Raw genomic sequence first — 15,926 nt, 5'->3', positions numbered from 1 at the left:
AAATTAAAAAACCACACACACACACAAATGGAATGGTTGTATCAGCCTACAAGAGTTTGGTTTGCCTGGCATCCCTGTACAAATAGGTAATGGCCAGATACAGCCTTAACAGAGTTAGAACATCTCTCCAAATATCTTTTTTTTTTTTTTTTTTGAAAATTTATGCTTAAATTTTTTTTTTCAACGTTTATTTATTTTTGGGACAGAGAGAGACAGAGCATGAGCGGGGGAGGGGCAGAGAGAGAGGGAGACACAGAATCGGAAACAGGCTCCAGGCTCCGAGCCATCAGCCCAGAGCCTGACGCGGGGCTCGAACTCACGGACCGCGAGATCGTGACCTGGCTGAAGTCGGACGCTTAACCGACTGCGCCACCCAGGCGCCCCTCTCCAAATATCTTGAAGTGTGAAGTATTCATATTTTTCTAGCTTTATATACTTTTCTACCAATTACTATTTGGTTTAAATAGACTAGAGTTATTTAATGTAGGTTTCAATCAGGTTATTTTAAGAGAAATTATCATAGTTATGGATAATATTTAAATGAGGGTTTCTAAGGATGCCTGGGTGCCAGGGTGCCTCAGTTGGTTAAGCATCTGACTTGATTTCAACTCAGTTCATGATCTCACGGCTCCTGAGTTTGAGCCCAGAGCAGTGCAGAGCCTGCTTGGGATTCTCCCTCTGCCCGTCCTCCACTCACACACATGCACATGCACACACACACACACACACACACTCCCTCTCTCTCAAAATAATAAACTTTAAAAACAAAATAAATGAGTCTGTGTGTCCTTGTTACACTAATAACAGAGTTCTATGATTGTATAATACCAGTATTCATAAAACAGATTTGTTAGCCAAAACCAAACAAAACAAAATAAAAAAATTAAGGAAAATATTACAAAGAACAAAATGGGTTATTTTCTATGAATATTAATTATGTTGATGAGTAGTGGTTTTAAATGTACTTTTATAAAGATGATTTTAAATGTATTTTGAGTATAATAATAATAATAATAGTATTTGGGGCTATGTTTAGTAGTATCATCTGTAGAGAATTAGGAATTGATACATGTTTTGTGATCGACAGTTTTCGGATTGACAGATAATTAGAAAATAATTCATTGGGACTTTCAATGATATTACAAGCAAAGAAATAAGTGTTAGGTTTGGAAAAGCCTAAATTATAGAATTATGGGGCAAAAGGAGTTTAGGAGGGTCATTCTTTAGATTGATGATGACTTTTTAACAGTTTTTAAAGCTGTGTAATTCTGAATATTGACCTGAAAGAGGAAAATGGATTAAAAGGGACTATAGGACAGAGGAGCATAAAAGTGAACACAGGGAGCCTACTTTGACAATGATTACAACTGTCCAAGTGGGAGATGATGTAGACTGTACCAGAATGTGTGTACGTTAAAGTATGTGTATGTGTATGTGCACTTACCTATGCATGAAGAGTAAGAGGGACAGAGGGAACATAAATACCTTGATGGGAGAATGAACAAATTTCACATATGCCAAGTATTTGAAGCATGTACCTGCAGTTTATTTAGTGACTGAAAAGTTTTATTTGCAATTTCTTAATGTTTACTCTTATGATATTTTGTGAGAGAGACAGAATGCAGGAAGATTTAAGCAGAAAAAAAAAAGCAAAAACCAGCTTATCCATTTCACAACCATGAGAGATAATGACTATTAGCATTTTGGTGTCTGTCCTTCCTATTTTTATGTTTGGGGGATTTTCTTGCATATACATATGAACATCAAGAACTGTAGGGATTTTGAGATTTTTCCCTACTGGCATGTTAGCCTGGCTCTCAGTTTCATGGATTATGGTAGATGACCAGAGACTTTGAGGTCAGAAACAAAAGATTTCATTGCTCAAGGTGCAGAGAGCAGTATCAGGGTATTTATGTCAATTCTCCTATCCTCAAGTCCCAGGGAGGCAAGGCAGATGGGCCAGATGAAAAGCTGTACATGCAGTGGGTTGCATTACAAGACAACAACCCTTTGCTTATGGAATCTGACTCTTTTATAATGGCAGTTAACATGCCTGCCCTTTGCTCTGGAAGGACACACTCTTAGGCAAGGGCAGTAAGCATGTCTTCCCTTTGATCCTAAGGGAGAAACTACCTCTGTCTTCTAAGGGTATTCACTATACAAACATTCTGGAATAATTGTGAGAAAAGGTAGTGCCTTTGCTTGTAAAATGTGCAGAAATATGAGACACATGGAGAATTGCCTCCAAACAGACATTTTCACATTTTTTTAAAATCAGCATTTTAAATGCAGCATATAGCTATAAAAAATGTAGATATGCAGCATAATTTACTATCAATCTTCAATTTTCTTACTAACGATTTCTTAGGTTGTTTAGATTAAAAAAAGCCTCACATGGACATTTCAATTTGGGGCAGAATGGGATAAAATATTGCAGTTACCTTGGGTGTGTGGTAGTTAAGTTGGAGTTGGTAGCAAATGGGCTTTCCCTGATTTGAAGGCTGTGCAGCCTCTTTGGCTTGACTTTATGTACAAATATGCACTAGCTGTGAACGGCAAGCATGTCTACTGTCTCAAGATGTTATCCAGAAGGAGACAGGCTGTGTGAAGCTGGATTTGAATGCTGCTGTTGATAGTCCAGGCTGCCCTGGCTTTCTTCTGGAAAGTGGACATATTCCCTGACATTTCTGCTGCTCATATGTCTGACTGAGCCTCCAACAGAAGCTCCTACTCCCTGCCATTAGTGGGGCCCAGAAAAGTCCATACAAATCCCTGCAGTGAAAAGGAGGAAACTCTGAGATCCAAATAATGACCATCTTATTCAAACATCTGGAGGGGGCCTGGTCTGGTGATGGGAATTAAAAAAAGACAAAATAGGATCATGACCAGGTTTTAGTCCTGGGACTTGTGTACAAAGAAAATACCCAATACAGAGGCTTTCCCAGGGCTGTGGGGTCTTATAGGGTATCTAGAATGTGGCAGGAGTGATGGAGATTGGGACAAGACTTCCTCAGTGGAAAGAAGGACTAAATGAAAGACACCAGAAGAGCCATTTTCTAGTCAGAAATAGTCCCCCAAAACTCCATGTTGAAATTTGTGACAGATGTTGCCAGAAAATTGAACTGTAAGATGGAAGGAGGCAACTGTAATACTCCTCTGAGTAAACGATGATCAAAGATTAAGGAGTCAAAGCATTATAATTTTTTAAAAAATGAAAGGATGATTTGTACAATGGTATCTTCAAACATTTTTTAAAGTACAAAGTAAAATTACTTATTTCTTGAACAAATATTTTAGGCACTTACTATGTACTCAGTACTCTTCTAGAAGCCAGAGTGCACAAGATAGATGAGGTTCCAATATCATGGAGTGTCAAGTCTGGATAACAAATAATAGATATCTAAGACCTATCTATCTATCTATCTATCTATCTGTCTGTCTATTTATTTAAGAGGGGAATGGGGAGGGGCAGAGAGAGAGGGAGAGAGAGAATCCCATCATGGAGATTGCATGGAGCCTAAGATGGCACAGTCCCTCAACCCTGAGATCATGACCTGAGCTGAAATCAAGAGTCAGACACTTAACTGACTGAGCCACCCAGGCATCCCTCTAAGATCCTTTTAAATAACCGAGAGTTATAGGAAGAAAAAGTGTAATGTGACAGACCAGTGGCTTGGGCACAAAGTGAAAGGTAGGGAGACATTGCTAGGGAAAGTGGCTGGCGAGAGCTTTTCTGAGGAAAATACATTTCATTTGAGACCTGAAGGGTAAGGACCTGTGTGAGGTGAGGGCATTCCAGTCAGAGGGTATGGCAAAGGCAAAGCTTATGAGGTGAGGACAAGTATAACATTTTCAAGGACGAGAAAGAGTTCAGGCACAAAATGAGCTGGAGCCTAATGAATGCAGAAGGAGAAGGGGCACAAGATGACCTCAGAGAGGTGGTTAGGGCCAGTGGTGTAATGAGTCACAGGCATCGGTAAAGGGTCTGATTTCAAGTCTAATGAGTGATGCAATGGATTTTGCAAGCAACATAATGGTGGAATCCATATTTATAATGTTTTTAAAGATGACCCGTCTTTGTTCCACATAGACCAGTGGTCTTTGTTCCTCGGAGACTAGTGGGCTGCAGGAGTAGATGCTAGTGGTTGGGAGTGGTTTGGTAGCAGTAGATCAGTTTAGATAAGGAATGTCTCGTGGAGTAAAACCTACTGAAGTTGTTGATGGATCATCTCTGATTGGAGAAGAGAGGGAAGAAATTAAGGATGAATTCTAGGTTTGGAGCTTGGGTTACTCAGTAGATGGTGGTGTAATTACTAGGTAAGGAAGACTGAGGAGGGAATGGTTTTTGGTGGAATGGCATGAAAGCATCATTAATTACATTGAAAATGGAAAGGATACCCTACTAAATATGTCTGCCTGCCTTCAAAAGAAAATCTTGCATGAAAAAAAATATATTGATATTTAAATTGCTGCCCAGTTTTGTTGGATTGTCTTGGAGTACCTAGAACTTTACTTGGCAGATGGGTAGATGGATGGATGGGTGGGTGGATGGATGAATGGCTGCATCCATTAAAGTACCCTAGAAGTGAGTGTTCAGATTGACTCCCTCCATTTCTAATTTGCAGCTTTGTCTATGAAGCCAGTGAAAGATGGCTCCTTCAGAGGAAGCAGTGCATGGGTCTCAGGGATTCTGACCCAAATTACTTTGTCCATTCTGAGAATCAAAGAGTTACTTTGTCTTTAATTCCTTCCTATTAAGACAGTGCTCTATGGTTCATTTCAACTATAAATGATAAGTTTTTTTTTTTACATTTCATAAAAATGATCACAATAATCTTTATTTTACCAGACAAGAAGCACTGCTTGCAGCAATCAGTGAAAAAGATGCAAATATTGCCTTGCTGGAATTGTCTGCTTCCAAAAAGAAAAAGACACAGGAAGAAGTCATGGCTCTCAAGCGGGAAAAAGATCGACTCGTGCATCAGTTAAAGCAGCAGGTGGGGCCTCCTGCACAAAAGGTGTGTCTTGCTGGGTTTGGGGCCTTGCGTGCTTTCTCTGGGTTTAGCTACTCTTCATTCTCCCATGTCCATCCTGCGGGCTCAAGCAGCTAAAACCAGGTAGGAATGAATTGGCCCGAGTTGTTGCTAGAACATCATTTTACTGCTTTTCTGTGTTTATGTGCATGTGCCTGGGCTTGTGTGGTTTGCAGCCAGTGCTGTTTTCCTTTCTTTTGTATTAGCATCATCTTCCCAGATATAACTCTCAGGTCTCTTCCTTCCAGTGGACTTTGTATGACTTCTCACTAAATCGTAGAAACTACTAATTAAATTCTGGGCACCTTCTTTCCCATTGGAAATGTTACCTTCTGTCTTGCTTACTTTCTGGGCCCCATCAATAACTCTCCTCATCCAGTTCTTTAGATTTCTTTCTCTCCATACTTCCAACTTTGGTTCTTCAGCTAGTTCTTTCAGGACCTTTTAGCTAAGGAATATTCCCCAGCCCCTAGCACTGCCAGACTATGCTTGGAGACCTCCCCAGCCATTATTTAGTTAACATCCTTTTTTATCACCTATTTACTCAATTATCCATTTATTCCTCCTCTCTAGGCCACTGTATTTCTTCTGAGGGAAAAGGAAGGAGGGGGAAAGTCTTGTGCACAAAGTTCTTTTCTTTTTGGAGGGTTTTCTGTGAGTGGCTTAAATAGACATAATTGCACTTGAAGTGTACTGCGAAATAATTCCTGAAATCTTCAGACATTAGTTCTTCTCCATATATAATTTAGGAACTTTTGGAAGCCGTGGTTAAAGATATGCACTTGGACTCTAACTTCATTATAAAACCAATTCAGCAGATATTATGGCTCAGTGGTCTGTGGTCTCACAAGGTGGCTGTCACATCTTAGCTTGGGCCACATGTGGCTCTGAAGCTCTGTAAATGCCACATGGTACCACATGGAGTGTGTCCACATCAATTTCAGCCCCGAGGGCTGGCTCTCTGCCTGCTAGGGTGATCTGGGCCAGTGTGCAAGGTGACTGGAAGGGAAGCCCAAAGAAATAAGACCCTTCCTTTCACAACGGGGCCAACTCTTGGAAGGAAAAGGCATCCTTTGGCCGTGAAACAGAGTCCATTTCTCATAGGGCTGCCTTGCTGAGGGAGAGAGACCACCGCCATGCCTGGGTGCCCTCTCCTGCAGAGGGAGGGTCCCAGTCACTGCCAGACATTGGGGTCATTCCATAGAGCAGCATGCCTTGCTAGTGCTGGCCCCGGGGGTCGGGAACCGCTTACATCTGACCTCTTTGTTTGGAGCTGTGCATCTTCTACACTGGGTTTTCCACCCACCTGGCCACAAAAAGTCAAGACAAGTCCCCTTCTTTGCTTTCTCCTAACTCCTTCCCTGTGAGCCCTGCTCCCTCCCCTCCTGCACCTAACCATTGTAGCTTTCTCCCACAGGTATATAGACCTAGGAAACAGCCCCTGAGCTCGAATATACCATGCACTTGTGATGCTGGCTACAGCCCAGATATTACGGCCAAGTACCACGGGTCCAGCTACGATGCATACATGATCCAAAGGTCTCAGGTCAGTCAGCAGCTAAGGAGACACTCGACCCCACCATGGGGGGGTGGGGGTACATAACAGCTACATCCTACCTTGCCCTTTATCTCTTTTTATGATTGCTAGTACTTGGTGGCCAAAAAGTCCGAGACCATAGATGATAGCATTATATCTTGATTTGTAAAGTGATTTCATTTATTATGTATTTGTCAAAGGTTCCAGATTTGGTGGCTACCCGATGGGGCCAGCTCTTCTGGCTACCCAGTGGAGCCAGCCAGAGGCCTCGCTGTCAGGCATAGTGGATTATATTTTCCTTTCTGTCTCCTAGATACCTTGCTCCTCAAACCCCCCTCTATTTTTCCAATAAGGAATTTTTTAAGGCTATTTTTTTCTCAGCATCATGAAAATGCACTCCTGGATTCCAGGAAGGATTGAGTGTAGCCCTTCAATTTGCTCCTGGGAAACTGCACAAAGCCTTCATTATTCACGACGGGCTTGGTTTTGGGTATCATGGGGCACATTTGGGAAACCCCAGCCATGCAGAGTTAGGCTCCCGCCTGAACTAAGGCAGGGTCTGAAGGGCTATTGTGGAAAAAGAGGCAGAAGGAGAAGGATGGGATCCTTGATGATTTAGATTTGAAATCCTTCCCCACACCCTATAGGCAACAGAGAAAAAAAAAGCACGTGAATTGATGTACCCTTGTTGTAAATGATATGATTCTAAGGATAATGATTCATTGGCTTGGAAAAGCACCCCCTTTGTATTGAGTGTTTGCTCTGTGCCAGGGTGCATATCCAGTGTCCCTCAGGGGCTTTGTCCCACTGTCCTCACAGCAGCCCTGTGGTGTGGGTGGCAGGATTGCCTCCCTTTTCCAGGGAGTGTAGCTGAGACTCAGAGTGTGGAATAACCAGCCTAAAGCACAAAGCTTGTAAGCAATAGGGCTTGGATCTGAGATAGTCCACCTGAGTCTACACATGCCCCACCAGATTGAGGCTCAGAAAGGAATTCAGAGTGACAAGCGGGAGGGTGTTCTAGAACTGTGGGGTCCCCTTATCTTTGTAAGCTTGAAGTAGATGCCAAAGTATCCATTTAAGAATGTTCTCTGTCTATTCATGAGGAGTGGGTTCTGCCTAGAGCTCTTAGGCTTAAGCTATTTGATCATATCAATACTTCCTAATACCTTGAGTTCTCCCCACATGCCAGGCATGGCTGTAAAGGCTTTGCATACACTGACTCATCAACTCCCAATGAAACTGAAGCACTGATACTCTTATAGGAGAAGGAACCAAAAGTCCAGAGAGGTTTGGTGCCTTGCCCAGGCTTTACAGCTGTACATTCCATGATGCTTGAAAAGACCCTTTACCATACAACCAGTAACTGAATTGTTAGTACCATCTAGAGTTGGACTGCTTGGGATGACTCTTGTCTGAGCACTTGTTAGCTGTGTGATCATGGGAAAACTACTAAACCTTCATGAGCCTCAGTTTCCTTGTCTGTAAACTGGGCTAATAACCTAATTCAAAGTATTGTGAGTATAAGGTATATAAAAAGCTCTGCATATGCTTGGCACATAATAGGTACTGTATATGTGTAAGCTTCTATTACTACTGCTACTATTAATTGATTTTATCACTACCATCCTCAAAGGTAGCTTGATTTTGATTTCATTGTTGATATTTTTCACAAGCCTGGGAGTCATAACTGGTTGAGACACTCTTGAACTGTGGGAGAAAGAGCTGCAGACATTAGCACTTAGGCCTTCTTGGTCTCCCTCCCTTGAAGCCCAAGCACTTGGGAGCAGCGGGGAGACATGTCAGGAACAGTAGACCTCAACTCCCAGTGTGCACCAAAGAGGCTCACACTGCTTATTAAATTTGCTTGGTTTGTGTATGCAGTCCACATAGAGTCAATCAGACAGGGTACCCCTTGGAGAGCGAGTCTCAGACCTCAGCTGTCATCACCTGCATGAGTGACTTGGGAGGGCAGAGCTCTTTCAGATGCCTGGGCCAACGGGAGGGGAAGGCCTTTGGTTCATCTGCCTGACGTTCTGTGAGGATACTGAGGCAGACTGGCTCATGAGAGATGCCACCCCTTCAGGCTGCCTTCTGCTCAGCTCATCTCATGTAGAACATTTCTCTACTGCCCATGACATTCCCAGTGACTGAACATCAGTAGTTCATTTAACAATCCCCACAGTTATTGCACTTTGCCAAGCACATAGTACCCACTCAATAAATATTTGTTTTGTGAATGAATGGATGACACATGCCAGGCTCTATGTCAAGTGCTTTATGTAAATATAAGTTTACAAACATTATCTCACTTTTTCCTCATAATCCACCAACCAACATATTGCATATCTGCTATGTGCCAGGCTCTCAGACGGGTGCTGGGTATTCATCCACAACAGAAATTTTATCTGCCCCAGTGAGAAGAGCATCATTCTTATTTTTGAGTTGATCAAATCAAGGCTCCGAGAGACCACATGACTCAACTACCATACCTATGCATATCACACATACCTGGTAGTGCAGGGTTGGGCTCCTAAGACATAGCAGTGCTGACACTTTGCTCTTAGCTAGGCTCAATACTGCATCTCTAAAGCCATGGATTAGCTCCCACACCTCACAGATATTGTCCGAGGAATCGAGTTCCAATGCCTCAGCTTATGGAGAGGCCACATGCTATGTTGGAATTCAACTCAACAATATTCATTGAGTACCTTCCCTGTGTTAGAATGCTAGGCACTTTTGGAATATGTCAGTGACCAAAATAAAGACCCCTTCCTCGTGGGGCATATGTTTTAATGTTGGAGTGGGGGGCAGGTGGGAGAAAAGCAATAAACTATGAATGTAATAAATAAGTAAATCATATGGTAAAAAAAGAAAAATGTAGACCAGTATAAGGAGAACAGGAGTGTCAGGGAAGGATTGAGGACAAGGTGACAATGTAAAATAGGGTAGACAGATGGGCCTCAATGAGAAGAAGACATTTGAGCAAAGACTTGAAGGAGGTGAGAGAGTGCGCTTTTACACATCTAGGGGAAGAGTGTTTTGGTGGAGGGAACAGCCTGCACACAGCTGTAAGGCAGGAACATGTTGGTGTGTTTGGGAAAGAACAGGGAAGCCAGTGTGGCTGGAGTGGAGCAGACAAGGAGATGAAGAGGTGAGCTGTCAGCACAGTGACTGAGTGAGGATAGGATGTGTAGAACTCTGCAGGATCTGCTAAGAGTGGTACATTCTGAAGCAGAAGTTCTCTGCAGTTACCAAACAAAATACATTAGTCATGCAACTCCAGAGCAGGGAGGGCTCTCAGACCACTCAGCATGACCTGTCTCAGTCTGCCCTACTGAGCCCACTCTCCAGATCTCTGCCTTCAGCTTCTAAGGAGTCCCAGGGCTTAGCCTGCATTTTTAAAAATCATTGCCACTTCCATTAAAGCCGTGAAGAACTAATGCCAGAATTTGTTTGTCATGGCTGGTGAGATTTTTGAGTAGGAACAGGACCCTTTGACAAAATACTCTCCCTGACTTTCGGGCAGTCTCCACGATAATACCGCTGGAGTCCAAATCTTACACTCTCTTTTCTGTGAGGAGGCAGGCAGATGTTCAGTAATGGCTTAGATGGCTGTGCCTAGGAAAAGTGCAGCCAGCCTCCAGGCCAGGGCAGAGATTCTCAAACCTCAGTGGGCAAAAATATGATCTTTTCTAAAGATAAATCTCATGATACACTCATCACTCTCCAGCCCTTACTGCTGAAACGTTTTCCCTGGCTTCCTTTACTGGTGGTATAAAGACAAATTCAAACCAATGGGCCTTGTACATGCAATGCAATCCCCTCTGCCTGGAATACATTTCCGTCTTTTCCTCACCTAGTTAATGCACATTCACCCATTCACTCTCAATCCAAGATCAGGGAAACCTTCTGGGATTTTCTCAATTGTATCAAATCTCCAGTTTGACAATCCTGTAGAATGTAGACATCACTTAATTGCACTGTAGCAGATGCAACTTTGTATTTATTTTTTTGATTATTTGAATAGTAACTATCTATCCTGCTAGTTTATGAATTTGTGTTTTTGTGATTATTTGAATAGTAACTATCTACCCTGCTAGTTATGAGCACTGAGAATGTGATCCTGTGACCTTTTTTGCTGACCATTTATCTCCAGGCCTAGCCCAATTGCCAGGACATAGTGGGCATTCAGCAAATATTTGTTGAAGGTATAAGTAAATGAGTGAGTGAATTGCCAGGGCAGCTTATTTAAAAAAAGAGACATTATTGGTCAATCATGACTTTAGACAAAACTTAGCCTATGATTCTTCTCACCCCAGTATTCCAGGCTGCCACCAAGTATAGGAGCTGGTAGAAGAGATGAGACTTGGGGCGCCTGGGTGGCTCAGTCGGTTAAGTGTCTGACTTCGGCTCAGGTCATGATCTCCCGGTCCGTGAGTTCGAGCCCCGCGTCGGGCTCTGTGCTGACAGCTCAGAGCCTGGAACCTGTTTCAGATTCTATGTCTCCCTCTGTCTCTGACCCTCCCCCGTTCATGCTCTGTCTCTCTCTCTGTCTCAAAAATAAATAAACGTTAAAAAAAAAAAAAAGAAGAGATGAGACTTGTTTGCCATGATGACCACAGAATGGTGTCATGTTTTTTTTCCTGCCATGTTGCAGTGTGCTTTGTAGAGATGCCTTTTCCCATACTTGAATTATTTGCAATGGTGGCCATTTTGACCCTTTCCTCTGAATCTTCCTTTTCACTGTATTTTAGTTCAAATCTCTTCTAAATTTGGGGGTTCTTCTTGTCACTGAGCTTCCAAATGTGGTAAAGGTGACTTGTTGTTATGAAGGGAGCGCCTCTACTTCATCCCCGAGAATTTCTGAGTGTCATAAATCAGTTTGCCTAGAAATATCTAAACTCCTGTTAAACATCTGTCAAGAGAGCCAGAAAAGGTGATATGAAATGAGTCCAGAAATTCCACCTATGCTTAACAACAAAAGAATCTTTATGACGCTCTTCAGGTGTTGACATTTGGGTTGGTTCTAGGCTGAGTAAGGTATAAAGCTAAGAGAGCAGTACAAATTAACTTTCTGTTGGCATTAAAAAAGATAAAGGATTAATCATAGCTTGGTAGTAGATATAGGTCTATCTAACTTTTGTATTCTTCCCAATTGCATTTCTTCATAAGCACACACCTCTGACGCTTTTACTATACCTCTTTTTTAAAAAATCTGGCTTCCAGATTTTTGCAGTTTTGGGAGAAAGTCTGGATTGGGAATGAGTTAAGCTTTTTGGTTTTTTTGGTTTTGGTCTTTTTGTTCTTTCCGTGGGGAGACTAGTTCTAAAAATATTATTAAAAATAATCATTTTTCTTTCTTTTGTGTTTTGGATCAATTCTCTCCCTAATTCTTTTTCTCCACCCTTGAAAAATAGACTGACATCAAGATAATTAATTCTGAAATCATTGGATTTTTTTTTGCTGCTAAGGGGTTTTTGAAGAAAGCTTAAAACTAAATCTTACCCCCTAAGCCTTATTCCCAAATGCTCCCCTGTGTGCTGAAGTAGTGATATGCACATCCTTGATGAAAATGCCTTCTTAAAATGAGGGCCAGACACTATTGTTTAGCTAAAATTAGAACCAGCTTATTTCTCAGAACTGGTTAGAATACTTCTGTGATCAGAGATAAATTGTGCTTTGTTTTCGTTTCGCTTTCCTACCAGTTCTGGGCACTGCTTTTGGCTACCAAAACATACTGGGCATCTGGGAGCAGGGAGACTTTAGGACCAGGAGAGACTAGTCCAGGTCAACATTCTGAAGGCAACGCTAAGTCTGCACAGTGCATCTGTTTAGGCAGTTTTTCCCCCTCCTGTGTGTTGTTCAAAAGTTGGTAAGACTCATCTCTAAGAATTAGCCAAATAGGTGTGGCCAAGAATGGGAGAAGGCGGAGGTTGCCCTGGAAAGTGTTCAGGAAGGCTGGTTGTAAGGATGGGATCCTAGTCAAAATTGGATGTTGGCAGAGACAGAACCGTCCTGTCAGGAACAGTGGGAAGCACCTGAGTGGGATGGTTGGTCAGGCGTTTCTTTCCTTCTCTGCTTGAGGCCATACATGGTTGTACTTCATATTTACACTTCCATTGCATTGTATGTAGATGACTTTTAATTATACTTTATGGTTCAGAAGGTGAGCACAATTAAACAGCAGTGGAGGAACTGTATGCAGTAGGGTTCCCATAGCCCTGTGTTTTGGTTGGATGAGCTCCAGAAAAGCTTGATTTGATCCCAGCATTGTAATGCATCACAGACTTGCCCCAGATCAAATTGCTGAAATGCAAATGCATTGGTTTTCACTGCAGACTCACTTTGGGTTAAGCTGTTCATGTCCCACTGGTAGAGTCTAGGCACATCTCTATTTATAATTGATTTCAATGCAAAGTATCTTTACAGTATGTTCTAGAGAACCCCCTTTTAAAAAAGAAATACCCAGATCCCTCTTTGATAGGCCAAGGACAGGGCATTCTCGAGGAGGTAAAACCTTTCAGTGTTACTGAAAAGCTTCCTCTTAGTACCAAGTAGTTGGTCAGGACACTAGTCTGCTCTCTTAGCCTGGACATTCCCTAATCTAAATGGCTGATGCTTCAGCTCCAGTACTCAGGGAATCCATTCAGTTGGCCACTTGCAACACACACTACCACTCAGATTGTGGAGGAAAAGATTTTCTCAGCGATTCCACGAGTTTCTCAAATCTCTTTTAGGAGGGCTTTTTACCAGAGCTTCAAGTGGACTCTGATGGTCTACTTTCTGAGTCTTTCATTTGAATAAAGCCATAGTATAAAAACCACTTTAGTTCCCCTACAGGAGAGACTCTGTTTGCCCTTGAGCCTTGGTTTTTTATCTTCTCTACCACTAGGCAGATGTTAGCTCATGAAACAGATAACAGGGAAAATTCCTATTTTTTGGTGCAGATGTGTTACAGACATTCAAAAATCTGCTTGCTGGAGAGGTAGGGAATGCTTCCTACAGAAGTAGAAATTCCTATTTTATGATTGGCAGTCCATAGCCTCTCTTTTTTTGTGACTGATACCTATCCATGATACTTTCTCTGAAGTATTTAAGGATTTTAGTGTAAAAATTGCTAGTGTTAGAAAAGCTTGATCTTTACTTTTTTAACATACCTTTTTAAGTAGAAAAACTTGAAAAGACCAACTTCATCAGTGTGTTCCCTGCTTTTAGAAATACGTAAAGGGAGGGATGGGTCTGACTTTTAAGTTTCTGAGTGATTTTCCAACTTTGCTTCAGTAATTTCAAGCACCCCCTGCAGTATCTAGCAGTTGGCAGAGCATATTAGAATAACAGGCTTAGCTGAAGGTGACCGAAACAGAGAATAGCGTACAAATGCCAAGAAGATCTCTCACGCGCTGTCTCCTTTTTTTTATTCAAATTTCACATCTGTGCTCTATTTTTAAACATTTATTCTTTAAGTGATAACGCATGTTTTACCAAGCCTCTTATTGGATTAGACATGTTTGAAATCCCCCCAATTTTAACCTGTTCATTACTGCCTCCAAGAACATTTCAGATCCACCACCAAAGCACAGAGTATATACAGGGGAAGTTCCCAAGATGTCGGCCACCAGGAAACCATTGTATTTTGGGAAAGCCTGGATCCAGCTGTTGCACTGGGTAGATTGGTGGGGAGGATCTTAGACTGACATTGCTTCAAGAGAACTTTAAGTGTGGCTATAATGTGTGCATCATTCTTGCTCTTCATGACAGTTTTTCTATTCACCTTTTAGAGTGGGAGAAACTAACGGTTTTTGAACTCTTGCTATATACCTGGCACTGGGCTGGGGATTTTAAATATATTATCTCCATTGATCTTCACAACTCTGAAAACTGGGTGTTAGTAATCCCATTTTAGAGATAAGGAAATCAAGGTCCAGCAACCTGGTGAAGATGCCACAACTGAGGAAGGAGCCTCATTCCACAGCTCTTCCATTCTCTTCTCAGCACATGTCCCCAAGTTGCTGCCATAACTCATTAGGCCATAGCCCCCTCCCCCACCCCCCAGCGAAGGGGCTAACAAGTTGCATAAAAAGAAGGCTTTATCCTGTGACCCTGAGCACCACTTCTAGCTCCTCCCTCTGGTCCCAGCCGGCTCCTGTGCTGACCTGAGGTCACATGTGCAGGCTGGGGAGGGTGACTTATCTCTTCCTGCATCACCAGGCGGCCCCCTTCACCCACTGCCAGGGGGAGGGGTTGCTATAGCCTTGATCAGGTGTGCCGCATTTTCTGCTTTCCTATGTGAGATGTTGGCACTTGCTTCTTGCAGCGTTTGTGTTTCATTCTCAAGATATCTGCTTGGAAGCCTTTTTCCCTTCTGTTTTCCATTTTCTTCTTCACCATTTCACGTATAAAACAGGTTTCTCCTGGTCTCTTTTCTCTCCCTCCTTTCCTTCCTCTCATCGTATAATTAAAAGTCCTTCCAGGCTGTCTTCACCTTATCATTTCACATGAATTGAAAAAAGATCTGACTTCCTGCCCTTGTGTCTTCCTGATGCTGAATTTCAAAATGAAAGAAAAGTCCTTTTTCCTGCTCCCTTTTTGTTCACATTGCCCCTTACATAACTATGTTTAAATCACACTGGTTTTGTCATAAACAGTATTGGTGTGCATACTGTGTTTGCCCTTTTCTGGCTTCAGAATTTCCTCTTTTAGGCTTTTTCAAATAACACTTTAACAGGAAAGGGAATTTTCACCCTCCACTCTCATGATTGCAGAAAGACCATTATCAAACGCAACATTTAACATTTCCAGTAGTTTATCTTTTCTCTTACTTAACTGCATATTCTTTTTGGGAAGATGCCACTTTTTTTTTCATTCTCTGCAACATGCTACTAAAGACAGAGTTAAAACTTCCAGGATCTCTCATGTGTACTATTTTTAAAAATCTTAACCCATAATAATGCACAGTATTAAAAAGTAATAAGGATTTGATTTTGTAACCATCATTATTATCTAAATGATACTTTTCCATAGTTGGAAGCATATAAATAAATGTTTTATCATAAAAATAATATATGCTCTTTATAGAAACTTAGAAAAATGTAAATGAGAATCTAAAATCACCCATAATCCAGCCATTCAGAAATAACTGTCATTAAGATTTATAGTTTCCTACATTCCATTGTCTACATACATATTTGAACGAAGACATGACATACTACATAATAAAGTTTTTTTAGCCTTATAAACATTTAATGTTGTACATTTTCCCATGTCCTTAAAAGCCTTCAAAAACATATATCTTGGTTGTATGATTTCCATCATTGCCATACTTAATTTTATTATTCTCTTATTGGGTTTTCAATTTG

At 41.7% G+C, this 15,926-nt stretch overlaps 1 protein-coding gene across 1 annotated transcript in view; it reads left to right on the top strand.

Annotated features, from left to right (window-relative positions):
* The window catches only part of ERC2 (ELKS/RAB6-interacting/CAST family member 2), a 937,319-nt gene that overhangs the window by 713,838 nt on the left and 207,555 nt on the right, over positions 1 to 15,926 (top strand). The window contains exon 15 of the mRNA XM_032592316.1: positions 4,850 to 4,997. Coding sequence (XP_032448207.1) covers positions 4,850 to 4,997 — 148 coding nt within the window. The remainder of the gene's footprint in view (positions 1 to 4,849; positions 4,998 to 15,926) is intronic.

Source organism: Lynx canadensis, chromosome A2, assembly GCF_007474595.2.
Source record: "Lynx canadensis isolate LIC74 chromosome A2, mLynCan4.pri.v2, whole genome shotgun sequence".
In the NCBI taxonomy this organism is placed as follows: Eukaryota; Metazoa; Chordata; class Mammalia; order Carnivora; family Felidae; genus Lynx; species Lynx canadensis.
The sequence above is the reverse complement of the archived record's forward strand: the minus strand, read 5'-3'. Positions and strand labels throughout refer to the sequence as shown.